At 43.5% G+C, this 26,235-nt stretch overlaps 1 protein-coding gene across 1 annotated transcript; it reads left to right on the top strand.

The window, feature by feature from the left end:
• Positions 1–736: 736 nt before the first annotated feature.
• On the top strand, positions 737–21,338 carry SLC6A16 (solute carrier family 6 member 16). The gene is given in 13 exon segments (XM_032839037.1): positions 737–1,055; positions 1,463–1,620; positions 1,815–1,941; positions 2,149–2,324; positions 2,766–2,876; positions 3,042–3,283; positions 17,482–17,668; positions 18,004–18,088; positions 18,091–18,204; positions 18,345–18,504; positions 20,744–20,862; positions 20,865–20,903; positions 21,118–21,338. Coding segments are annotated over 13 exon segments (2,058 nt in total).
• Positions 21,339–26,235: the final 4,897 nt, after the last annotated feature.

Here is a 26,235-nt window from a genome sequence, read left to right as displayed (position 1 = left end):
GAGAGAGAGAAAGAGAGAGAGCACAGACAGGCAGAGTGGCAGGCAGAGGCAGAGAGAGAAGCAGGTTCCCTGCCAAGCAAGGAGCCCAATGCTGGACTCGATCTCAGGACATTGGGATCATGACCTGAGCCGAATGCAGCTGCTTAACCAACTGAGCCACGCAGGTGTCCCAAAGAGGTGAAACTTATGTAAGAGATTGTGTGCTTTGAATTTCAGTGGTGGTAGGAACAGAAAGGTTTGCTTTAAGGATGTGCTGAGGATTGTTTTGGAAATTCTTTCTTTCTTTTTTTTTTTTTTAAAGATTTTATTTATTTATTTGAAACAGAGAGAGAGAGATCACAAGTATGCAGAGAGGCAGGCATAGAGAGAGAGAGAGGAGAAAGCAGGCTCCCCACTGAGCAGAGAGCCCGATGCGGGCCTCGATCCCAGGACCCTGAGATCTTGACCTGAGCCGAAGGCAGAGGCTTAACCCACTGAGCCACCCAGGCGCCCATGGAAATTATTTCTTAACTCTGAAATCTAAATCTAGGTTTTGGTGTCCTTAAGGTCTACTCAAGAAGGTGAGTACTCCTTTGAAAAAGCTGGAGCTGCTCCAGAGAGTCTGCCTGAAATGAAGACAGAGGCCCAGGCTTCAAACTCTTTGCTGACAAACGCCTTATTTGCTGAGACACAGCTTTCTGAGCCTTTCCTCCGAAGCCAGACTTGGGAAGACAGGAGCACAGCTAACTGGCCTCTGATGGTCTGGGTTTCAGAATCCCAGGATTTGGAGGCCCGGATCACAAACGCTCTGGCCTGGGAGACTCAGGCTGGTGAGGCCCAGCACAGAGCCGGCCAGTGCAAGCCAATCAGTGGACCGGAGGTGGAAGCTATCCAGGCCCTGAACCAGAAACCCTTACCCGAGAAGGTGCAAGTTGCAGAGGAGGCAAAGCGGGAGGCCCTCTTTACCCGTCCGTGCTGGTCCAGTAAGGTTGAGTACATCCTGACTCAGGTGGGCTACTCCATGAAGATAAGCAGTCACTGGTGTTTTTTCCTCCTGTGGCTTCACAATGGAGGTTGTAAGTCTGGGGACCAGGAATCATGGATCCACAGGGGGCTTTAAACTCCAAGGACTCTGGGATTTGTAGAGGCTGGAAGCTGGGCACTATGAGAATAGGAGTCAGGTGCCTGGCCACCTAGGATCATGAGAGCGGGGGAGGTGCAGGTTATTAGAATATGAGGATGGTGGGGTTGGAGGCCTGGGTCAAGGAGACTGGGGGTGGAAACTAGGCATCTGGGTCTTCCAGGAACTGGAAGGTGACCCAAGGGACACCTGGGACTATGAGGGATGTGGAAACAGTTGAGCCCTGATGCTGGTGGCTCTGAGGGAGGTCACTGGTGGGGAACGTGTTTTCCCAGACCCCAAGGAAGTCCAGGCACTGACGAGCCAGGTGGTTCTCAGAGCCCCTCCTGACCCCCTGCACAGGCAGTTTTCTCATCATCTACATCCTCATGCTGTTCTTGGTCGGGGTTCCTCTTCTATTCCTGGAGATGGCAGCTGGTCAGAGGATGCATCGGGGCAGCTTTGGTGCATGGAAGGTCATCAGCCCCTGGATGGGTGGTGTGGGGTACAGCAGCTTCATGGTAAGGAGTCCTGGGCTGCCCAGGCCTACCCTTAATGCCCCGCTCCCACCCCAACAGTTCCTTGTCCTGGGAGGGGTCCCATGACTTCACTTCCATGGGTTGAGTCCCTTCAAGTCCCCAGTCCTCTGTCAGATCCCTTCCTTTTTTCTCTCCTAATCCTTCCCCCTGCCAGCCACCTCCTCCTTGGCCCCCAGGTGTGCTTCATCACCGGCTTGTACTTGAATGTGGTCAATGCCTGGACCCTCCTCTACTTGGGCCAGTCTTTCCACTCTCCAGTTCCATGGGAAAAATGTCCCTTATTGGAGAACTCCAGTAACTTTGGTGAGGAGGAAGCGAAAGAGGAGGAGAAGGGGAAACAGCTGGAGGGGAATTTGGAAGAGGAGAAAGGAGTGAGGAGGGTTAGAGAAGAGGAAAATAGTAGAAAAAGAAGAAATGGGAGGGGTAAGGAGTAGCGGGAAGTGGGAGAAGGGCTAAAGAGGGGAGGGGTCACCCTGTCTAGCAGGCATGTCTAAAGCCAGGTCCCCTCAGATCCTGAATGTGTTCGGGCGTCACCCTCCCTGTACTTCTGGTACCGGCTGATCTTGAAGGCCTCAGACAGAATTGAGGATGGTGGGTCACCAGTCTTCAGTCTGAACCTGCCCTTATTGGTGTCCTGGTGTCTTGTTGGTGCTTTCATGATTAATGGGCTCAAGTCCACAGGGAAGGTAAGCCGTCGTTGACATTCTTGGATGCCTTCGACCTCCTCCAACGTTGTTCTCACTGATCTCTTAATGTCTCATTCCTTCTGGTCTTTGGCTCCCACTAGCCCTTGACTGTTGCTGAAAATTTTCTTCTAACTCTTCATTTCTGACTCACCCTAAAAAAAAAAGGATTTATTTATTTTAGAGAGAAAGAGAGAGAACACATGAGTGAGGGGAGGGACAGGGGGAAAGAGAGAGAATCCTTAGACTCCCCACTGAGGGTTGAACCAGATATGGGGCTTGATCCCAGGTCCCTGAGATCATGGCCTAAGCTGAAACCAAGAGTCACACGCTTAACCACTTAACTGACTGAGCCCGCCAGGCGCCCCCGATTCAGCACTTTTGACTGACAGTTGGTGGACCCCATTGGTACATGGTTGCTGATATGCCCCATTCTCAATTCAGATAATGTGTGTCCTAGTGCCAGCCCCCTATTTCATCATCCTCTGTTTCCTCTTCTGGAGTCTACTGCTGGAAGCGGCAGCTTTTTGCTTTTAGCATTTGTTGCTTGCCAAGGTAACGTAAGTCTCCCTCATTCCCCTACCAGGCCTTAGGAGACACCTACTGTCTATTGTTAGGGCATCTTTTCCCCATTACTTACCCGTGTCCTTCCCCCCATTTCTGTTAAGATTCTCCTCTCCTTCTTTGACATTTCTCCTTATATTGTCTTCTCCTTTTTAGATCTCAGCTGTGTACAACATGAGTGTGTGGTATCAAGCAGGAAATCAAGTCTTGTTTGCCTTGGGTCTAGGCTTTGGTCCTGTTGTCTCCTTATCCTCGCATGTGCACCCATCCACCAGCTGTCTCAGTGATGCATTTCTTGTGGCTCTGGTCAACCGGTTCTCCATGCTGCTGGTCACTTCTTCTGCCTTCTGTATTCTGGGCTACTGGGCTACAGTCATCACGTACCACTGCAATGAGAAGTAAGGCCAGCCCCTTAGGGAGGGTCCCAGCCCCAGGGAACTATAAAACCCACAGACTCTAACTTTCAAGGTGTTGCAAGACTCCCATTTACACTTGACAACCCCAGATGCACTTGCAAGCCTCTACTCTTCCCTGGAGCAAAGAACAGAAATAGTAGAATCCCTCTCACATATTTTCTTGCTCTGAGCCCTTTCTGGCCCTAGAAATCTTTAAACCCGGAGATTGCTACTATCCACTTCAGATTGCCAACTACAGAGATAGGTTAAAAGTGGCAAACATTTGGGGCGCCTGAGTGGCTCAGTGGGTTAAGCCTCTGCCTTCGACTCAGGTCAAGATCTCAGGGTCCTGGGATTGAGCCCCGCATTGGGCTCTCTGCTCATTGGGGAGCCTGCTTCCCCCTCTCTCTCCGCCTGCCTCTCTGCCTACTTGGAACATTGCTTTCTGTCAAATAAATAAATAAAATCTTTAAAAAAATAAAGTGGCAATCATTCAAGATCTGGAGAACTTTCCATTTCCTGAATGCCCTCACTTGTAACTTTCATCTCCTAAATTTAGAGATTTCTGTCAATCTATCATACTTAAATCCCAAAGAGACTCTCAGAACTAGAATCTTTATGGTCTGCTTACCCCTGTTTTTCATTCTTTAGGCATTAATTTCAAAAACACCTATTGGACATTTAGAAAGTATTCTTTGTGTACCACAAAGATGTGGACAGGCGAATCAGACCATAGTTCTTGTCTTCATTGAGTTTTCAGTTTTTGAGGGAGGGGGCAGGGGAATTACATAATTGGACAGTCGTAAACTCATGGTAACTAATAGCAGGGATGTTGAGGAAGACTGAAGACAGAGCCATTAATTCTAATGGGGCCGTTCAGAGAGAGACTCCCAGAGGCGGCACACCTAAGCCGAAATTTTCCTGGTAATCCTAACCTGTGTAGATAACCACCATTTTTTCCTAGAATAAACCTGGGCATATACATGTGCATATGTGTGAGAGTTCTCTTAGGGTGTATACTCAGGAATGGGATTGCAGGGTAGAGGGTACACACCTTCAGTTTTACCGTATATTGTCTCATTACCGAAGTGGTTTATGATGTGTGAGAATTCCATGTATTCTACTTTCTGCACATTTGATTAGACTTGGTCAGACTTTTTGCCAGTCTGGTGGAAGTATAATGGCACTTTTTAATGTTCAAAAACATTTTATTATGACATATTACATACATACAGAAACACACATAAAACAAAAAGTGCAGCATAAATAACTATAAAATAAATACCCTTCATGTTACAGACTAGAATGACCCTAGAAGCTCGCTATGTATCTCCGATTACAACCTCTTTCCTCCCAACTACTATCCTGGCTTTAATGATAATTAGTTCTTTCTTTTTCTATATATTTTACTACCTATGTATGCATATCTAAGAAATATAGTTTTAACTTAAAAAAAAAAGATTTTATTTATTTATTTGAGAGCGAGACAGAGATAGCTATAGAGAGCACGAGCCAGGGAAGAGAGGGAGAAGCAGGCTCCCCACTGCAAAGAGCCCATTGTGTAACTCAGTTCCAGGACCCTGGGATCATGACCTGAGCCGAAGCCATTAGCTTAACTGACTGAGCCACCCAGCTGCCCCTCTGAGCAATAGAGTTTAATTTGTACTTCCGTGGGGCTTGAACTCATGACCCTGTGATTGAGCGTTGCAGGCCTACTGACTGAGCCAGCCAGGTGCCCCTACAGTATAGCTTTTTTCTTTTTTTTTTTTTAATATAGCTTTTTTTTAAAGTAACTTTTTTCTTTGTCTTTTTTTTTAAGTTTTATTTATTTAAATAATCTCTACACCCAATGTGGGGCTCAAACTCAAGACCCTGAGATCAAGAGTTACATGTTCTGGGGCTCCCGGGTGGCTCAGTGGATTAGGCCGCTGCCTTCGGCTCGGGTCGTGGTCTCAGGGTCCTGGGATTGAGCCCCGCATCGGACTCTCTGCTCAGCAGGGAGCCTGCTTCCTCCTTTCTCTCTGCCTGCCTCTCTGCCTGCTTGTGATCTCTCTCTGTCAAATAAATAAAATAAATAAAATCTTAAAAAAATAAAAAAGAGTTACGTGTTCTTCTGAGTCAGCCAGGTTCCCCTATAAACTAATATAGTTTAGTGTGTCCATTTATGTAGTTTCATTTTTTTCATTTATATGTACATTCTCTTGGTATTCTTTTGTGTTTTTCTTCTTTCATTCAACATATGTTTGTAAAATTCATGTTGTGTGTAGCTCTAGTCTGCCTTTAATGCTGTAGAATGTTTAGTATATTAACATGTCACAATTTATCCGTTCTACTGTGGAACATTTGGAGTCTTTCTAGTTTTTGGCTATTAGAACAGTTCTGCTCTAAACATTTGTTTTTAAAGATTTTATTTATTTATTTATTTGACAGAGATCACAAGTAGGCAGAGAGACAGGCAGAGCTGCGGGGGGAAGCAGGCTCCCCGCTGAGCAGAGAGCCCGACTCGGGGCTCGATCCCAGAGCCCTGAGATCATGACCTGAGCTGAAGGCAGAGGCTTAACCCACTGAGCCACCCAGGCGCCCCTGCTCTAAACATTCTTACACGTGTTGCTCATGTTCTTCTTGTGTGCACGTTTGTCTAGGGTATACGTCAGTGGGTGAGACTGTTGATGCAGTTAGTTATTACTGTGTAACAGAGCATTCCAGACGTACCTGGCTGAACCCAAGAACGATTTCTAATTTCTTATGATTCTGTCGATTGGCTGCAAAATTCTTCTGTTGGGCTTGCACAGGTTACCTCACAGTTCTGCATTTAGCTGGGCCTGGATGGGACTGCACTGCTTTGTTACGTGTGGGTGTTGGCCGGCGCACTCCAGCGCTCCAGTCAGCTGGCGGGTCTGCAAGGGCTGCTCTCTTCCAGGAGACCTCTCCATGGCGTTAGCTTGGCCTTCCTCACGTGACGATTCACGAACACAGATGGAATCCGTAAAGTGTAGAAACCTCAGCATGGGAATGCTCCTGGTGTCGCTGCTGCCACAGTGCTTTATCAGAGGAAGTCCCAAAGCCACCTCAGGTTCGCAGGGTGGAAAAATAGACTTTACTTCTTGTTGGGAGGAGCTGCAAGATACAATAGCCGTGTTTCTACCACGTGTATCTGTAGCTTCACTAGATCCTGCCAAATTACTTTCCATGGTATTTTTAGGATTGTAGTGATCTCTTTTTCCTCTCTTTCTGTCGCTGTTTGTCTGTCTGTCTGTCTGTCTCTCTATCTCACACACACACACACACACACACACGCATAATCTCCATGGTAGAATGCACAGCAAATAGTTAAAGATTTCTTAGCTCATACCATTGCAAAAACAAACATACTAATCCCAGGGTTCAGTATTTGTTGACAACTTTTGTCTTTGTCCTGAATTTTATAATCAAAATACTGTGTTCAAAAATCACTTGGGTTAGTTCTATTTCCTACACTCAGTATGATTGTTACTCACGTGAAATACAGTTATGTTCACTTATTCCTGTTTGTATGGAATTTTAATATCCCTCCACACTTTTATTTTAGTGTTAAACATTAACATGGTTTCAAAAGACAAAATTATACAAAAGGATACTCAGAGAAGTATCAGTCCTCCACCATCACTTTAACCCAGTTCCTATCCATCCCCTGTAGGTAACCAACTCATTCTTTTTTGGTTTATCCTTCTTGTGTTTGTAGAAATAAGGAGAAAGATGTATATTTTCTTATTTAGCCTTCTTTCTTTCTTTTTTTTAAAGTTTTTTTTAAAGATTTTATTTATTTATTTGACCGAGATCAGAAGTAGGCAGAGAAGCAGGCAGAGAGAGGGGGGAGGAAGCAGGCTCCCCGCCGAGCAGAGAGCCCGATGCGGGGCTCGATCCCAGAACCCTGGGATCATGACCTGAGCTGAAGGCCGAGGCTTTAACCCACTGAGGCACCCAGGCGCCCCTAGCCTTCTTTCTTACACAGTAGGTAGCCTTTTCCTTTTTCATTTAATAATATATTCTGGGAATCACTCTTCCATATTCATTCCTCTCTTAGATGTTCTGCCTTAGGCCTGGTGGTAGTGCCTGTCATTCTCTGTATCTGTGGTTCCTCCATGTTTCACAGTTCTCATCCACCTTAGTAGGTGAGCCCTTGTTATAGTTAATAATAGCGTGCCGCAGGGCGCCTGGGTGGATCAGTAGGCCAAGAGTCCAGTTCTTGATCTCCGTTCAGGTCGTGATCTCAGGGTTGTGAGTTCAAGCCCTGCACTGGGCTCCCGGCGGGACATGGAGCCTACTTAAAAAAAAAATTGGATGGGGCACCTGGGTGGCTCAGTGGGTTAAAGCCTCTGCCTTCAGCTCAGGTCATGATCTCAGGGTCCTGGGATGGAGCCCCGAAAGGGGCTTTCTGCTCAGCAGGGAGCCGGTCCCTAGCCCATCCCCCATCTGCCTCCCTGCCTACTTGTGATCTCTATCTGTCAAATATATAAATTAAAAAAAAAATTGGATGCCTTAAAAATTCAAACCATTTTTTCTTTGAAAAGATACACTCATTAAAATAATGAAAATGCATGTCCCAAAATTGGAGAAATGTATATATCTCTACATTTATATTCAGAATACGTAAAGAGCTCCTAAAACTCACTAAGAAAACAACCCAACAGAAGTGCACACTTAACTTTCTACTTTCTACAGTTTACTTAGAATTATTATTTTACACTCTAAGTGGAATATAAAACCTTACCACCCTACATGGCCCTTTGTCCTCCAATCCTTTGTGATATAGTTGCCATATGTACTACGTTAACTTATATTGAAGACCCCATCAAACAATGTTACAACTTTTGCTTCCGATTAACGTATGTTTTCTTTCAACTGACACCTATTCTAAAACTTAAGGGGAGGAAAATATTCTATTATTTTTAATCTAGAAACCTAGCATTTTTGTTGGTCTTTCTTCGTTTCTGAAGTTTGAATTTTCCCTCCTGTATAATTTTTATTCCATCTGAAACCTTCAACTTTTTTTTTTTTTTTATATTGGCAGGTTATGTTGGCAGTGAACGTTTGGAGTTCCCTTCATCTGAAAATGCCTTAACTTACGTTCATTCTTTTTTTTTTTTTTAATTTAAATTCAGTTAGCCAACATAGTACATCATTAGTTTCAGATGTTGAGTTCAGTAATTCATCAGTTGCATGTAACACCCAGTGCTCATCGTATGACCTGTCCTCTCTAATTTACCTGCATTCTTGAAGGATATTTTCTTTGGATGAAGACTTGTAGGTTGACAGTCCATTTCCTTCAGCACTTAAGAAATGTACTGTTTCCTGCTGGACTCCTTTTTTTTTTTAATGATTTTATTTATTTCTTTGTCAGAGAGAGCATGAGCTATAAGCAGAGGGAGAGGGAGAAGCAGGTCTGAATATTTGCGTGTGCCAAGAGTTTTTTTTTTTTTTTTTTTTAATTGTATCTGGCACATTGTAGATGTGGTGTGGAGACTCTGGATTTTGTTACGTTTCTCAAATGTGTATTGGTTTTGTTGTAGTTGTTTTACTAAGCAGGCAGTTAACTTGACTAAACTCTAAGCGGAAACTTTCTTTCCTGTCGTATGTACCAACTGAAATTTTATTTCAGCATTTTTATCTTCCATTGGACAGCTTGGAGTTATTTAGAGTCAGCCGGAGATTAGGACAAAGCTTATACAGAGAATTTGGGGCTCCCTTTCTGGCTCTCTTCTTCCTATGGTCTGCCAACTTTCATTGTGACTGTTAGGCATTCACTTGTCGATGTGGAGGTAATCTGTCTTTTAAGATTGCTGCTCTTTATTTAGTTTTCTGCAATTTCATTATATCTCAAGGGGAATTCTTCAGTTTTGCTTGGGATTCTTTTAGCTCCTTGTATCTGTGAATTACTGTTTTTCACTACTTCTGAAAATTCTCCACTTTTTCTTGTTCACATATTACCTCTGCTTCATTGTCCATCTTATCCCATCTGTCAGATTTTCCCATCATACCATCCAGCTCTCTTGAACTCTCATATTTTCCATCTATGTTTTCTGTACCCTGGCCCCAGTCAATTACTGATCTGTTTTGTATCACTATGGATTATATTTTTCTTTTCTAGAGTAAATGGATTCATAGTGCATTCTTATATCTGACTTACTTTACTTAGCATAAGGTATTTGTCTTTTTTCGTCTATATTGTTGGAGGGGGGTGCCTGGGTGGCTCAGTGGGTTAAAGCCTCTGCCTTTGGCTCAGGTCATGAGCCCAGGGTCCTGGCATTGAGCCCCACATCGGGCTGTCTGCTCAGCAGGGAGCCTGCTTCTCCCTCTCTCTCTGCCTGCCTCTCTGCCTACTTGTGATTTCTGTCTGTCAAATAAATAATAAAATCTTTAAGAAATACATATATATATATATATATGTAATTGGAGGTGTTTTGGTTTGTCTCTTTTTATTGCTGAGTAACTATTCTGTTTTATGAATATACCACAATTATGTTTAATCATTTTCCTGTTTATGGGCATTTGAGTTGGTTCTGATTTGGGGCTGTGATGAGTCGAAATGCTGGGGGCATTCATGTATAAGACTTTGTGTGAATACATTTTCATTTCTTTTGGGTGAATACTTAGGAGAGGGTGATATGGTTACTCTATGTTTAACTTCATAAAAAAAACTGCTAAATTGTTTTAAAAGTTGTTTTTACCGATTTTACATGTTTAGTAGCAAGGTATGGGAGTTCCAGTGGCTCCACAACCTTGCCAATACTTGATAACATCAGTTTTTTAAATTGTATCCATTCTAGTAGATGTGTACAGTGCTGTGTCATTGTGGTTTTAACAGCATTTCCCTAATGACTAATTATGTTGGCCGTCTTTTTTTTTTTAAAATATTTTATTTATTTATTTGACAGAGAGAGAGAGAGAGATCACAAGTAGGCAGACCAGCAGGCAGAGAGAGGGGGGAAACAGGCTCCCTGCTGAGCAGAGAGCCTGATGCGGGGCTCGATCCCAGGACCCTGAGATCATGACCTGAGCCGAAGGCAGAGGCTTGACCCACTGAGCCACCCAGGTGCCCCAATCTTGGCTGTCTTTTAAAGTGCTGTGGCATTTTATATTTCTTCTGGCCTCTCTTTTCAAATCTACTTCCTATTTTCATAACCTTCAAAAGAAACCCCATTAGCTGTCATGTCCATTATTCTCCTCTGAGCCCCTGGAAACCAGTAATCTACTTTCTGTCTCTATGGATTTACCTATTCTGGACATTTATTATAGATGGAATCAAACAATATGATGGGAGCTTTTGTTTTTGGCTTCTTTCACCACACAGCCTTTTTCATTGTGTTTGGTGTTTTTTTGTTTTGTGTAGTGACTATGGCAGCATTTTTTTTTTTTTTTGTCATCATGGTAAGTGTACTCCTTAATCTCCGTCACCTATTTCACCCATCCCCCACCCACCTCCCCTCTTGTAGCTCTTAGTTTGTTCTCTATAGATAAGAATCTGTTTCTTGGGGGTGCTGGTGGCTCAGTGGGTTAAGCCTCTGTCTTTGGCTCAGGTCATGGTCTCAAGGATGGGATCGAGCCCTGCATTGGGCTCTCTGCTCAGCAGGGAGCCTGCTTCCCTTTCTCTCCGCCTGCCTCTCTGCCTACTTGTGATCTCTCTCTCTGTGTCAAATAAATAAATAAAATCTTAAAAAAAAAAAAAGAATCTGTTTCTTGGTTTGTCTTTCTCTCTTTTTTCTCCTGCTTGTTGTTTGTTTCTTAAATTCCACTTATGAGTGAAATCATATGGTATTTGTGTGTCTCTGACTGACTTAATCTCATTTAGTATTAGACTGTCTAGTTCCATCCATGTTGTTGCAAATGGCAGGATTTCACTCTTTTTATGGGTGAATAATATTCCTGTGTGTGTGTGTGTGTACATGTACATGTGTGTACTTACCACATCTCTGTCCATTCATCTCTTGAGAGACACTTGAGCTGCTTCCATTAATTCGGCTTTTGTAAATAATGCTGCAGTAAACATAGGGGCATGTATTCCATTTGAATTTGTATTTTTGTATTTTTGGGGTAAATACTGGTAGTGCAATTACTGGATCATGGGGTAGCTCTATTTTTAACTTATTGAGGAGCCTCCATACTGGTTTCCACAGTGGCTGCACCAGTTTGCATTCCCACCAAAAATGCATGAAGTTTCCTTTTTTTCTGCATCCTCGAGGACATCTGTTGTTTCCTGTGTTGTTAATTTTAGCCATTCTGACAGAGGTGAGGTGCTATCTCTCTGTAGTTTTGATTTGCATTTCCCTGATGATGAGCGATGGTGAGCATCTTCTCATACGTCTGTTGGCCATCTGGATGTCTTCTTTGAAGAAAGGTCTGTTCACGTCTTCTGCCCATTTTTAGTAGCATTTTTTGATTAGAAAAAACACATAACATGAAAGTTACTAAACCATCTTTAAGTATGCAGTTCAGTACTGTGAAATAGATTTACATTGTTGTGAAATCGATCTCCAGAATGTTTTCATTTCGCAAAACTGAAACTACACCACTTAAACAACATACTCCCTTTCCCCTCTCTCCTCAGCCTCTGATAAACATCTTTCCACTTTCTGTTTCTATTAGTTTGACTATTTTAGATTCCTTATATAATAAGTAGAAGCATGTGGTATTTGTCTTTTTTCATGTTCTCCTAGGAGCTTTACAGTTTTAGCTTTTTTTGTTGTTGTTCACATATCCTCTATTTCAAGTAAATTTTTGTGCAAGGTGTGGAGTAAAAGTCAGGGTTAATTATTTTTCCCTTTTAGATACCCATTTGTTCCAGCATCATTTGTTGAAAAAGACAATCTTTTCCTCATCAAATTGCCTTGTTATCTTCATTGAAAGTCCATTGACCATAGATGTTTAAGTCTGTTTCCAGACTACCCTAGTCAATTTGCCAATAGCATCCTGTTGTGATTACTAATATATTATAGTAAATCTTATTTATTAAAAGATTTTATTTATTTATTTGACAGATCACAAGTAGGCAGAGAGGCAGGCATTGGGGGGCAGGGGAAGCAGGCTCCCTGTTGAGCAGAGAGCCCGATGTGGGTTCGATCCCAGGACCCTGGGATCATGACCTGAGCCAAAGGCAGAGGCTTTACCCACTGAGCCACCCAGGCATCCCTATTATACTAAATCTTAAAATCAAGTCGTGTAAATTCTCCCATTGTGTTATTATTTTCCAAAATTGTTTTGGCTATTGTGTTATCTTCACTCTGCATGTACATTTTAGAATTAGCTTGTCATTTTTTTTTTTTTACAAAGATAAAATCCTACTATGTTGTTAATTGGGATTGAATTATTGATTGGATCAACAGATCATTTTGAGAAGAATAAATAATTAGCAATACAGTGTCTTCTGATTCAGGAACATGGTGTATCTCTGTTATTTGGATGTTCCTTAATTTCACACAGTAATACTTTGTAAGTTTCAGTATATAAAATGTCTTGCACATATTTTGTAAAGTTTATCTCTAATGATTTCATGTTTTATATTCTATTGTAAATAATATCCTTAAACTTTAATTCTCATTCTTCATTGTTTAGTTATTGAGGTACAACTGATTTGCGTATATTAATCTTGATAAACTCCTCTTTTTGTATCTTTAAGTTTTTCTTCATAGATAATCATGTAGATTTGAATGAAGACTTTTATTCCTCCTGCTTTTCTTTTAGAGGTTATTTTACTTGCTTTATGGCATTGACTGGAATCTCCAGTATGTTTTTTTGTTTTTTCAAGATTTTTTTTTTTTTGACAGAGATCACAAGTGGGCAGAGAGGCAGGCAGAGAGAGAGGGAGGAAGCAGGCTCCCCGCTGAGCAGAGAGCCCGATGCGGGGCTCGATTACAGGACTCTAGGATCATGACCTGAGCTGAAGGCAGAGGCTTAACCCACTGAGCCACCCAGGCGCCCCTTTAACATAGTTTTAATAGCTCTTTTAATATCCCTGATTGCTAATTCCATCATCTCTGCCATTTATTGCACTATTTTATTGTTTTATTTACTGATTTTACTCCTGAGTATAGATCATATTCCTCCCGAAATTTGTTTACTAATTTTGACTGGATGCTGGACTTTGTAAATTGTATGTGTTGGAGTGTCTGGCTTCCGTTGTCTTCCTGCAGTGAGTAGTGAGCTTTTTCCTAGCAGGCAGTGTTACTTGTGGTTTACTTTGATCCTTTTGAGGCTTGATTTTAAGCTTCATTAGAATGGGTCTAAAGTAGTTTCTTCTCCAGAAATAGTTCATTCCCGTTGCTAAGGGATGTCCTTCCTGGGACCTACAGAATACCTCATCCAGAACTTAGATATTTTCCAGTCACTTTTTACATGGTCTTGTGGATTTTCACCCTACACATGTGCATCTTAAAATGCAGCAAAGACTCAAGGGGACTCCTATGTAAACTTTTTCTTTTTCTTTCCAGCTGCCTCTCCTCCAGAATTCTTCATTGAAACTCCCAGCTGCTTCAGCCTCTTTGAACTCCTTTGTTTCTTCAACTCAGTGACACTGCCATGCTTTGCTTGCAGTCTTCTTCCCCCCTCTGCAGACCAGAATGTATTTTCAGGCAGAAAACCAGGGCCGTTGTGTGGCACACCTCATTGGTTTCCCTTCTCTCGGGGATCAAAGTCTTGTGCTGCCTATTATTTAATGTCTGAAGACAGTTGTTTTACAAATTTTGTCCCATTGTCTGGTTGTTTACAATGGGAGGGTAAGTTGTACCCCTTTTGCTTCATTGTGGCTGACAGTAGAATTATTCACACTCAATTTTAAGTTTATTTTTTTTTCAAGATGTTCCATTTAGTTTTTTTTTTTTTTAAAGATTTTGTTTATTTATTTATTTGACAGACAGAGATCACAAGTAGGCAGAGAGGCAGGCAGAGAGAGAGAGGAGGAAGCAGGCTCCCTGCTGAGCAGAGAGCCCGATATGGGGCTCGATCCCAGGACCCTGGGATCATGACCTGAGCCGAAAGCAGAGGCTTTAACCCACTGAGCCACCCAGGTGCCCCTCCATTTAGTTTTTTTAAATCCTCATGGCCAGTTTATAGTTTCTTTTTCCTTTCAAATATTTCTGAGCTTGTCTTTTATTATGTTAGCAAATATAGTTGTATTATAATCTTCAAAAATTCTAATATTTGGAAGTAACTTTAGGTTGATTTTTACTGTGTTGTTTCTGATGGTTATTGCTCATGGTGTCTCTTTTTGTTTACTTCATTCTCTCTGTGTCCTTTTTATTTGATCATTATTTGTGGGAATTCTTTTTTTTTTTTTTTAAGATTTTATTTATTTATTTGACAGCCGGAGATCACAAGTAGGCAGAGAAAGCAGGCAGAGAGAGAGGAGGAAGCAGGCTCCCTGCTGAGCAGAGAGCCTGATGCGGGGCTTGATTCCAGGACCCGGAAAGACAGAATGTGAATGGAAGAGGCAGGGTAGAGGCAGAGGAAGAGAGAATCCCTAGCAGACCCCCATGCTCCGTGCACACCCTGACAAGAGGTTTGATCCCCTGAGATCATAGCCTAAGCCAAAATCAAGAGCCGACATCTAATCAACTGAGCCACACAGGTACCCCTATTTGTGGGAATTCTTAAGACCTAGGATGCAGGTGCATTCATCCAAATAGGACTTTTGTTTCTACCTGATGCAGGGGGACATTAGAAAGAGACTACTTGAATCTCAGTTCTCAGCCTGAGTTTTTTTTTTTTTAAAGATTTTATTTATTTATCTGACAGAGAGAGATCACCAGGCAGAGGCAGACAGAGAGAGAGGAGGAAGCAGGCTCCCTGCTGAGCAGAGAGCCCGATGCGGGGCTCGATCCCAGGATCCTGAGATCATGACCCGAGCCGAAGGCAGCGGCTTAAGCCACTGAGCCACCCAGGTGCCCCTCAGCCTGAGTTCTTGAGATGACCAGAGTCAAAATATTTGGGCTGCAAATCCAAGGTAGGGCTGGCTTGTGCTTATGACATGCCAGGAACTTTAAATATTTCCCTTCATTTTGCTCATTTCTTTTTTTTTTTTTTAAGATTTTATTTATTTATTTGACAGAATCAGCGAGAGAGGGACTACAAGTAGGGGGAGTGGGAGAGGGAAGCAGCCCCCTCCCGCCAAACAGAGGGGCCAATGCGGGACTTGGTCCCAGGACCTTGGGATCATGACCCAAGCTGAAGGCAGACGCCCAACAACTGAGCCACTGAGGTGCCCCTCTAGTTCATTTTTATACTGAAGGTGTAGCCCTTTGAGGTGTGAAGTTTAAGGGAAAACCTTTTAGCATGATTCTTGCTTGTGCAGACTCTGGTGCTTTATATCTGACCTCCATGGTCTTTTTATTTCTTAAAGATCACAAAATGAGAAACTACAGGTATAGTTTGCTGTATTTGACTTTTTTTTTAAAAGATTTTATTTATTTATTTGACAGAGAGAGATCACAAGTAGGCAGAAAGGCAGGCAGAGAGAGAGGAAGGGAAAGCAGGCTCCCCACTGAGCAGAGAGCCCGACGCGGGACTCGATCCCAGGACCCCGAGATCATGACCTGAGCTGAAGGCAGCAGCTTAACCCACTGAGCCACCCAGGCGCCCCTGTATTTGACTTTTACTTCAGGGAAAAGTTGTTTTGGATGTCCCCTTTCCCCATTGTTTTTGTCTGTACTTCAATTTTTGTCTAATAATTCCTCACTTTTTCAATGTTTTAATTCTTTTAAGAAGATTTTAAAATATCTTTCAGACTTTTAAATTACCTACATACAGTGAGACAGTTGATCCAAATATTTAAATTGCCTATTACCAAGAGGACATATTTTATTTTCTAAGATGTGATTGAACAATAATTATTTCCCTGCACCTTGCATTTTGCTCTTATCACTAAGCAGTTGGTATAGAGCAACAAGCCAAGTTGTTTTATTTTTGTTTTTTATTAAACAAGCTGTGGCTATTTTTTTTTTCAAGATTTTATTTATTTATTTGACAGAGAGAGATCACAAGTAGGCAGAGAGGCAGGTGGAGAGAGAGGAGGAAGCAGGCTCCCCGCCAGGGCTTGATCCCAGGACCCTGAGATCGTGACCTGAGCCGAAGGCAGAGGCTTTAACCCACTGAGACACCCAGGCACCCCTGTGGCCAGTTTTATTAAAGAAAAATCCTGCATGATTTACTCTTCACCAGTCTGTGTGGTATGCTTCTAATGTTATCAGAATCACCTGGACCAGTGATAGTGTGCGTACTCTAGTAGTTTGCACGTGCTGTGCCCAGTTCAGTATTATTGCCACTCTAGTGATGGACACCAGTTTGGGCCGACATGGTGTAGTATTCTACTTCAGATTTCCTCAAGGCTGGGCAATTGTTGGCGAGGATGACCAGTTTTGCTTTGCCATGTCTGGTCATTTTCAGAGTCTGCTTGTTACCCCAGCACGTACTTTCCACTTCTCATAACAAGCTGGAGCCTAGAGTTGGTCAACTCCCATGACTTTTTCATCTTCTTTGGGGCCACCATCTTCCCCCCTTAGGTGCGGATGGCTCCAACCAAGAGCAACTGCCAAAATGGCTGGGAGAGAGAAAGGCTGACCTGAATTTTTAAGGATTTTTAGGAATTAGTCAAGTGCAGAGTGGTAGCGGGGGTAGCGTTGGTCTTGGTCATGAGACAGCATGGCCAACCCTGAAACTGTAAGTGGTTGAATCTGATTAAAGCATGAAATGTGCAGAGGGTCATGGGAAGAAGGTAAAGTTAAAGAGGTCAGCAGGGCTCGGATCTAAAGGTTTAAGAAGCAGTTTCTCTCACATGGCACAACTCCATGGGAGCATTATGTAGGTGGTAATCTAAGTAAATGGTGCTCACTGACATTCGTAATGCAAATCCTAGAAGATTGCCTTTTACCCACTAGTCTAAGAAGAGAGAAAGGGAAGAGGTAGGTGGTGAATAAGAGACCCCACCACTATAGCAGGTACCCCAGAGTCCCCACAGAGACAATAGAAAACACTTCCGGGGTCATAAATTCTCCAGGCTCACGCAAATTCATGTTCATGAAGGTGGGTACCTTCTAGGTTTTATCCCAGGCTCTACCTTACCTAGATCAGTAGTGCTAGGTTAGTGGTATACTTTCTTTTCTAGAAGATAAGGAAAAAGGAGACAATTTCTTAAGGAGCCAAATGTTCTATGTGATTCAACTCCTCATCCCCAGGAATGCCGAAGCACTTGCGAAGCTGGTAGCCCTGGGGAAACTGCCTGTTGCGGCCCATCCCCCTCCCAACCTGGTTGATGACCGGACCTCCATCTTCAGCTCCTGGCTCAGCAGCCTTCCCCAGCCCATCAAGAGCATGGTCCTCCACTACGTGACTGAATGCAACTTAGAGAAGCAGTTTTCGAAGGTCAGTAAAAATAGGTGAGGAGAGCCTGGAGTTACCCAAAGCCTTCAGCGAAACAGAAATTTCAGCTTTTGTTAGCACTAGAAAAAAAAAATCGCAGAAGCAGCAGGATAACCTACAGCCCTGGTAATGCAAAGAACTGTAGCCTGCAGAATGCCTTCTGTGGATGCTGTTAGGTGGCTCGATTTTCCTCATCAGAGGGTCAGTCTGGAGATGTGATCTTCTCAGTGACCCTCAGCTTTTAGAGAGTTTCCCCAGGAAGATAGAGAGTATCCTTGTCTGTATGTTTGTGTTAAGTTCAAGGACACTTCAACTCCTGCCCTCTCTCTCCTCAACAGGTTAAGGAGGGGCCAGTCATTGCATTCGTGGCCTTCACTGAAGCCATGTCACTCATTCCTTGGTCTGTCTTCGGGTCCATCCTCTTCTCCTGCTTTTGCTGACACTGGGGCTGAGCAGCAGGAAAGGGATCATGCAGGCCGTCCTCACCCCACTCCAGGACGCCTTTTCTTCTTTCAGGAAATATACAAAGCTGCTTACAGGTACTCTGACCAGTGCTCAGCTCCCACCAATGGCCCTGAGTTCTCTGAGACTTTTACCGAGTCCAGGTGTATAACTTCTGCTTAGCCCTTGTCTCCCAACCAGACCTCTGACCTTGATCCAGATCCAATGTTTGCTCCAGTGGTTGTCTTTGTGCTCATGTTCCTGTGTGGCCTCTTCTTCACTCGACCTTCAGGCATCTACTACATGAGTCTGCTGAGTGAATACTGGACAGTCTTCCCCATAACCATCATCATCATACTTGAAAACATAGCTGTGAGCTGGGCCTGTGGGGCCAGGAGGTGATAGCTTGGGTCTATAGGGAAGGTTGACCCCTTTCTTGTTGCCTCTCTTATCACCCAGCTAGAGTGACATAGGTACTCTTAACTTAAGGCCTTCTGAAAAACTTGTTTGTTCATTCATTCAATACTTAACATACTTATTGAGTGCTTATTATGTGCCAGGCACTGCTTTACTTACCAAGGTTATTGAATAAAACAAGCATCCCTGTCCTCAAGGAATTTATATTCTAGTGGTAGTAATAAGCAATAATCAGATGAACATATAAAAATATCAGGTGCTGATAACTGACAGGAGAAAATCTAAGGGTAAAGTAAGATGATCAAGAATGGGAATATGGAAAAAAAAAAGAATGGGAATATGCATGGGTGTTAATTTAGATAGGACTGCAAGGAAGGCCTTTCTGATAAGGTGACATTTGAGCAGACTCCTGAGTGAAATGAAGGAAGGAGCCATGACAGATTTTGAGGAAGTGTTCCAAGCAGAGGAAACACTTAAGTACCTAGGCAAGAGGAAGCATTATGCCCGGAATTTCTGAGGAAGAAGGAGATCAGGTTGGAGTAGGTTGTTGGTAGATGAAGCCAGAGAGAGAACAGGAGATCATGTAGGACCTTCTAAGCCATTGCAGGGGTTAGCTTTTATACATTACTTGAGGGGTGGAGGCACTGGAAGGTTTTGAGTAGGGGAGTGGCATCATCAGATTTACTTATTTACTTTTAAATACATGAGACTGCTGTGCGGAAAATAGACTTGAGGAGTCAAGAGTGAAGCAAGGAGAGCGGTTAGGTGTTATTGTAATATTCCAACTGAGAGCTAACAACGGCTTGGGCTAGGGTGGTAGAGGTGTAGGTTAAGAGATGTCTTCTGGGGTGTCTGGGTGGCTCAGTGGGTTAAAGCCTCTGCCTTCGGCTCAGGTCATGATCCCAGGGTCCTGGGATTGAGCTGCACATCGGGTTCTCTGCTCAGCTGGGAGCCTGCTTCCTCTTCTCTCTCTGCCTGCTTCTCTGCCTACTTGTGATCTCTGTCTGTCAAATAAATAAATAAAATCTTAAAAAAAAAAAAGAGATGTCTTCTAATGTGGCAAGGAAAAGCCACCAGAGAAGAGGGAACAAGATAATCAGGGACTGATAGACATAACTGTGCGAGGAAGAGTGGGAAAATCCAAATAAAACACAAAGGACTCCTGAGCCTGGCTTTTAACAGGCTGGTGTGTGGATATCCAGGTGGCATAATTCAGAAGTAAAAGGCTTAGGTGGCAGCATTTTCAAGTGAGAGTAGTTCACACATTTAAAAAATTTTCTTGAGGCTTTCTCTGTGTTGGGAAGGCCTTGTCATTACAAATGACAAGATACAAATAAATCAGAGTGAGTTCCTTCTTTTGAAAAACATAGACACCGGGGGCGCCTGGGTGGCTCAGTGGGTTAAAGCCTCTGCCTTCGGCTCAGGTCATGATCCCAGGGTCCTGGGATCGAGCCCCGCATCGGGCTCTCTGCTCGGCGGAGAGCCTGCTTCCTCCTCTCTCTCTGTCTGCCTCTCTGTCTACCTGTGATCTCTGTCTGTCAAATAAATAAAATCTTAAAAAAAAAAAAACCAACATAGACACCGAAGAGGAAGACATATATAACCAGATAATCCCAGTCCAGGTGGTAAGTCTATAGTCAAGGTAGCCAGGGACACTCTAGGGGGACCTGGAGAGACTGGGAAGGCATCCTAAAGGAAAAAGTGGTTGAGCATTGTCCAGAAAGATGAATAGGTAGACAAAGAGAGTGGCATTCTAGGCCAGAGAACCCACTTGGATATTTGTTATGATTGAGAACCTGCAGTAGAGGAGGCTGTATCCATTGGCTGGAAGAAACTAAGGAAAGTTCCCAGAGGGTCAAGTGTTGCCTTCCTTTTTAGTTTGCATTGTTCAGCATGGATACCCAGCATGTAGAAGAGTCCCTCGTACATCATAAACACTTTCATACTCATGGAATGAATGAAAGGACTAGACCTTTATCCTGAGGGCATTGGGTACCCATGAAAGGTTTTGAGCAGTAAAGGGAGATTTGAAAATATTTTCTTCGGTTGGGATGCAGGATTGACTAGGGAGAAGATAAGAGAGGATGAGGCTTGAGTTGAAGCAGAGGTTTGGAGGTGAAGTAGAATATTTGAAAGATGCTAAGGTCGGGCTGGCCTCAACCTCCAAGTCTGGGTGAGGCCTGACTAGGCCTCCCACAGTCTTGTGGCCCTTTCTCCCAGGTTCCTTGAAGACTTGGCAATCATGTGGGGACCCCCTGCTTCTCTCATCATTTGTTGGCTGTGGTGCTTTCTGTCTCCAGTTGTGCTGCTAGCCCTGTTTGTGATTACTGTGATTCATCTGTCTCGAAGACTATCAGCTATGTGTCCTGGGACTCAAACAGTGTGAGCCTCCCTCCCCTGACACCAGACCTTCCTAGGGACTGGGGGCTAGATCTTTCAATCTACTCATGGCCTAAAGACCCTATCATCTTATTCCCTGACTCCCTAAAGAATCCTTAGTCCTCTGCCCTCCTTTGCCTCCCACCCTTCCCTTCTACAGTCCTTCCTTTTTTGGGAACTTTGACATTCTGAGCCCCTTTCCCATCTTTCCACAGTCAATACCCATCTCCGACAATACCCATCATGGGGGCTGCTTGGGATTATTGCCCTTTTTCTCATGGTCATCCTCTGCATCCCCACATACTTTGTATACTGCCTCACCCAAAGGATTTCCTTCAGCTCCACAAGCCAGGACAAGCCTGTGATATCCTCCAAGTGCTTACCCTTAATCCAGCCAGCACTTATTACAGAGTTCCAAAAGGAAGAAGTCCTGTAAGCTGATAATCAAGTTGCTGGTCAACCTGTTGGTGATTGCCTAATTTCATTCATTTGACATCACACATTCCTTGAAACAACATAATGGGCAACTCTTAATACCAATGTGCAACTGTTGATATCCCCAGATGCAGAACTGCTTTTACTCCCAAGAGAAAGGCATTATTTGGTTGACTCATGGGGCCTGGATTTGCAGCCCCCTCCCAGACCCCATCCTCCCTGGTTACCACTATTTCTGTGTTTTCCCCATCCCCTTCCTCAGAGAGAGAGAGAGAGAGAGTGTGTGTGCGCACACACACACACACAGTCAGTAATGCCTAACAAATCTGCTTTTTTTTTTTTTTAAAGATTTTATTTATTTATTCGACAGAGAGAGATCACAAGTAGGCAGAGAGGCAGGCAGAGAGAGAGAGGAGGAAGCAGGCTCCCCACCAAGGAGAGAGCCCGATGCGGGGCTCGATCCCAGGACCCGGGGATCATGACCTGAGCTGAAGGCAGAGGCTTTAACCCTCTGAGCCACCCAGGCGCCCCAACAAATCTGCTTCTTGACTTGTCTGTTCAGCTCCTGGAAGGGAGCTGGAGAAGTAATGCTGTTGGTCAATTAATCAGTCCATTGGGACTCCCAAGTACTGGGTGTCAGCAGACTTTTTTTTCTATAAATGTCTTTTCCCCAGGAGTTCTTTCTTTTGAGAGCCAGATGTCCAGCCCAGAGTTCCTGCCTTCTCCTTGCCATGGCAAATTCAGAATCTCTATTACTAACCTTGCTTTACCCAGGGATTGGCCTTTACCCTAGACAAACCTGGGAAATGGTGGCTTCAGCAAGGATGGAAGGAATATAAATGCATTTGCTAATGGGACATGGTAATCCTATAATGAGTCTAAAAATTGAAAAGAGGTTCCAAGACTGTGAATTGACACACCAGTTTAGGGAACTACCAGTCTATATTGCTGAGCCCGACAGGGCCCCATGTCTGTGTGGTAGAAGACATGGCAGGCTTTTTGTTTGTTTGTTTTAAGATTTTGTTTATTTATTTGACAGAGATCACAAGCAGAGAGGCAGGCAGGGGTGGGGCGGGTGGTGGAAGCAGGCTCCCTGCTGAGCAGAGAGCCCAATGACCTGAGCGGAAGGCAGAGGCTTTAAGCCACTGAGCCACCCAGGCACCCCTCCATGGCAGGTTTTACCGCAGGGCTAAATCGAATGAATTTGCCTAGTGGGTGATGACTGAGTAGGGATCTCAGGACTTGTGGGAGGGACCACTTCACAACTGAGCTGAAGTATTTCCCAAAGGGAGATGGGGTCCGTCAGTTAGCGACTGGGGCTGGGAGCCGGGGCTGAAGGTGGTTTGGATTCCAGAAGATCCAAGGAATGTGTTTACAAATGCTGAGTCCTCCGTATCTTGGATTGCTTAGCTACCATTGGGTGGCTGCTTCTGCGTAACTTTCTGTGACAAAAAGCAGACATCCCAACCATGGGGGGCGGGTGGGTGACCCTGAGGATGGGCTGGGTACGTGGGAAGAGGTGAGGTCGCAAGTCTCTGGACCGCTGAAGTTTCTCGCTGGGCAAGCTCTGGGGATTGGAGGGCTAGACTGGACGTGAACCTCCAGCTCATCGCCTATTGGTTCCTGTGCCTTGTAGCCCCGCCTCTCACTCGCATTTGCCCCACCCCCCATCCAAACGACCTGTCCGCAGGAAGCCCGGTGCTGTTGAGTCCGGTAAGGTGAAAACCCGAGAGGAGGCAGTCACCTTCTCATTACCAAATGGTCTGAGTTTTAAACCCCCTTCCTTCAGGGAACACGGGTGTTCATCTTCCTTTCTGCCTCCCCGTCCAGTTTCAGCTTTGGGAATGGAACGTGTGGGAGAGGGATTGAGGAGGGGTTTACTGGATAAACCGATGGGAGTGGAATGAAGCTCTTGGTTTGTCTCTCCCACTCTAAATTTTTATCTTACTGGGACACTTGTTGACTGTCCTTTGGCGCCTAACTGCAAGGCTATTTGAATTGCGACTGTCTCAACGTTGCTGTGGGGGCTACTGATTGTAGATAGAAAAACTGATTCCTATTGTAGGTTCTTCTCTCCAAAGCTGTGGGGGTCCTTACTGTCCGAAGTCCGGTTTGGTAGCCCCTTTGTGTGTGATGAGCAGATTTTCTTTTGCATTGCTCTTGGGAATCTCTGGCCTTGGACAAAATGGAGCCCCGTCCCTTGGTAGGGTACCTTACACATATCTTCATTTTCCTCACAAGAATGGTATGAGATACGGCTCTTGTCATCCTTAATTTTCATCAGGAGACTGGGAAGAAAGAAGGGTTCCCACAGCGAGTCAGGGGTAGCTTGATAAAGATTCTTGTCTTGTGGTTTCTAGCCCTTTTATTTCGGAAATATTCAAACACATACGAAAGAATAACAATGAATACCTTTGTATTCATCACCCGTCTTGTTTTTTTTTTTTTTTTTTTAAAAGATTTTTGTTTATTTATTTGACAGACAGATCACAAGTAGTCAGAGAGGCAGGCAGAGAGAGAGGAGGAGGAGGCAGGCTCCCTGCTGAGCAGAGAGCCCGATGCGGGACTCGATCCCAGGACCCTGAGATCATGACCTGAGCCGAAGGCAGAGGCTTTAACCACTGAGCCACCCAGGCGCCCCTCATCACCCGTCTTGTAACCAACTCATGACCAGTCTGGTTTCATTTTCCCTCCTCCCACTGCAGACCTCCCCATTATTTTGAAGCAAACCCCAAATTTATCCTTTCATCTGTAGATATGTCCGTACTTACCTCTAAAAAATAAGAACCCTTAAAAAAAAAAAAGACAAAACTATTATCACTATTTTTAAAATAAGTAACAGTAGTTCTTTAACACCATCAAATAAATACCCAGTCACTAGTCAGATTTTCCTGGTTGTCTCTTTTTTTTTTTTTCCCCTGGTAGCTTTATCTTAACAGCTTTGTGGCTTTCTTTAAACTTTGATGTATTTATTTTTTTTTAAGTAATCTCTACACCCAGGGTGGGACTCAACCCGTGACCCCAAGATCAAGAGTCACATGCTCTACTGGCTGAGCCAGCCAGGCGCCCCTCAACAGCTTTGTTGAGAAACAAGTCACATACTATCCAATTCACCCATTTAAAGTGTGCAGTTCAGTGGCTCGTAATATCACAGTGTTGCGCGTCCATCCCCATAGTTAACTTCGGTACTTTTCCATTACCCTCAAAAGAAATCCCTCTCCCTTTTGCTGTCACCCCAACTACTCCAGCCTCCAACCTCAGCCTTAGACAACCACTAATCTACTTTTGTTCTAAGAGATTTGCTTATTCTGGACATTTCATATAAACGTGATCATGCAACACGTGTAGTCCTCTGCGATTGGCTTCTTTCAAAACATGGTATGTTTTCAGGCTTCATCCATGTGTAGCAGATATCAGTATTTTATTTCTTTTTATTGCTGACTATTCCATTGTAGAGTACTACGTTTTATTTATCCAGTTACCAGTTGATGGACATTTGGGGTTGTTTCCGCTTTGGGGCTATTATGGATAATGCCGTTGTGAACATTCATGTAAAAGTTTTTTGGGTGAACATGTGTTTTTATTTTTCTTGGTATATACATAGGAGTGGAATTGCTTGATCATATGCCAACTCTGTCATCATATATCAACTATTTGAGACACTGTCTCATAATTCTTTTATATTGCTTAAATCATCATCCAAATAAAATTCGTATGTTGCAGCTTGTTGCTCTATCCATTGGGGGACATTTTAATCTATAGATCTCCCTCTCTCTTCTTCCCCTTGCAGTGCATTTACTGGTGAAACTGAGTTATTTGTCCTGAAGTTTGTAACCATCTGGAATTTGCTGATAGCCTCCCGGTGGTGTCCTTTAAGATGCTCCCTGTTTCATGGATTTTCTTTTTTTTTTTAATTTTCTTTTTAATTTTTTAAATTAACATATAATGTATTATTAGCCCCGGGGATACAGGTCTGTGAATTGCCAGGTTTACACACTTCATAGCACATACCTTCCCCAATGTGTTTCATGGATTTCTTATAAATTGGTAGTTAGGTCAAGAAGTTGATTAGTTTTAGGGTCAATATTCTGGCAAGAATACTTCCTGAATGGTATTAGGTACTTCTAGCAGGAGGCAAAAGATATTCTCTCTTTTTGTGATTTAAGCAGTCATGGGTGGTTGTTCACTAGATACACATACTCATTAGAGATTATAAAGTGATGGTATTCTAACTTTAGCATTCCTTCTTCTTTTTTTTTATTAGCTTAATACTTCTAGAAAGAGAAACTTCCAATGACCAAACATTTGTTACCTGAGTGAACAGTTTGTATGAGAAAAGCAAAGTAAACTTTGATTCTTTCCACTTATTTATCAGAATTAATTTGTACATTTCATACTCCAGATCTGAAATCAGCTATTTTTCCAAGGATATCTAGTTCCTTTTGATGGGAAATGATATTTAGAGATCACAGTTTTGTGCTAGGGGTGTTCATTGCTACTGTCATTGTTCCTAGGCCTTTTTAATTGATAACAGCTGGGAAGTAGTTCCCTAAGATGAAATATATGAAGAATTCATGTTCATTTTTTTCAATTCAAATTCAGGATTATGGGGTTTTTTACTTAGCTTCTCAGATCTTTCATTTATGTATTTTTCTGTCATGTGGTCTGATGCTCTTGATGTTCTTTTCTCAGCTAGAAGTTGGTGCTCATAAGCCCTCCACCTCGTTTCCCAGAATGAGCTCAACATTGTCTCCCAATGTTTTCCCATTCCCAAGCCTACAAATCATCTGTGTTTCCACCTAGGGCATAGGACAGGTGAACCTGGAGTCTACGCAGGCAAACTGAAGCAAAACCTCGGTCTTTGGACTTTGTGTGGTAGAGTTTGTAGACATCTGATA

The sequence above is a fragment of the Lontra canadensis genome, unplaced genomic scaffold (assembly GCF_010015895.1).
Source record: "Lontra canadensis isolate GAN:19392208 unplaced genomic scaffold, GSC_riverotter_1.0 scaffold107, whole genome shotgun sequence".
In the NCBI taxonomy this organism is placed as follows: domain Eukaryota; kingdom Metazoa; phylum Chordata; class Mammalia; order Carnivora; family Mustelidae; genus Lontra; species Lontra canadensis.
This window is presented reverse-complemented; position numbering and strand designations above follow the sequence as displayed.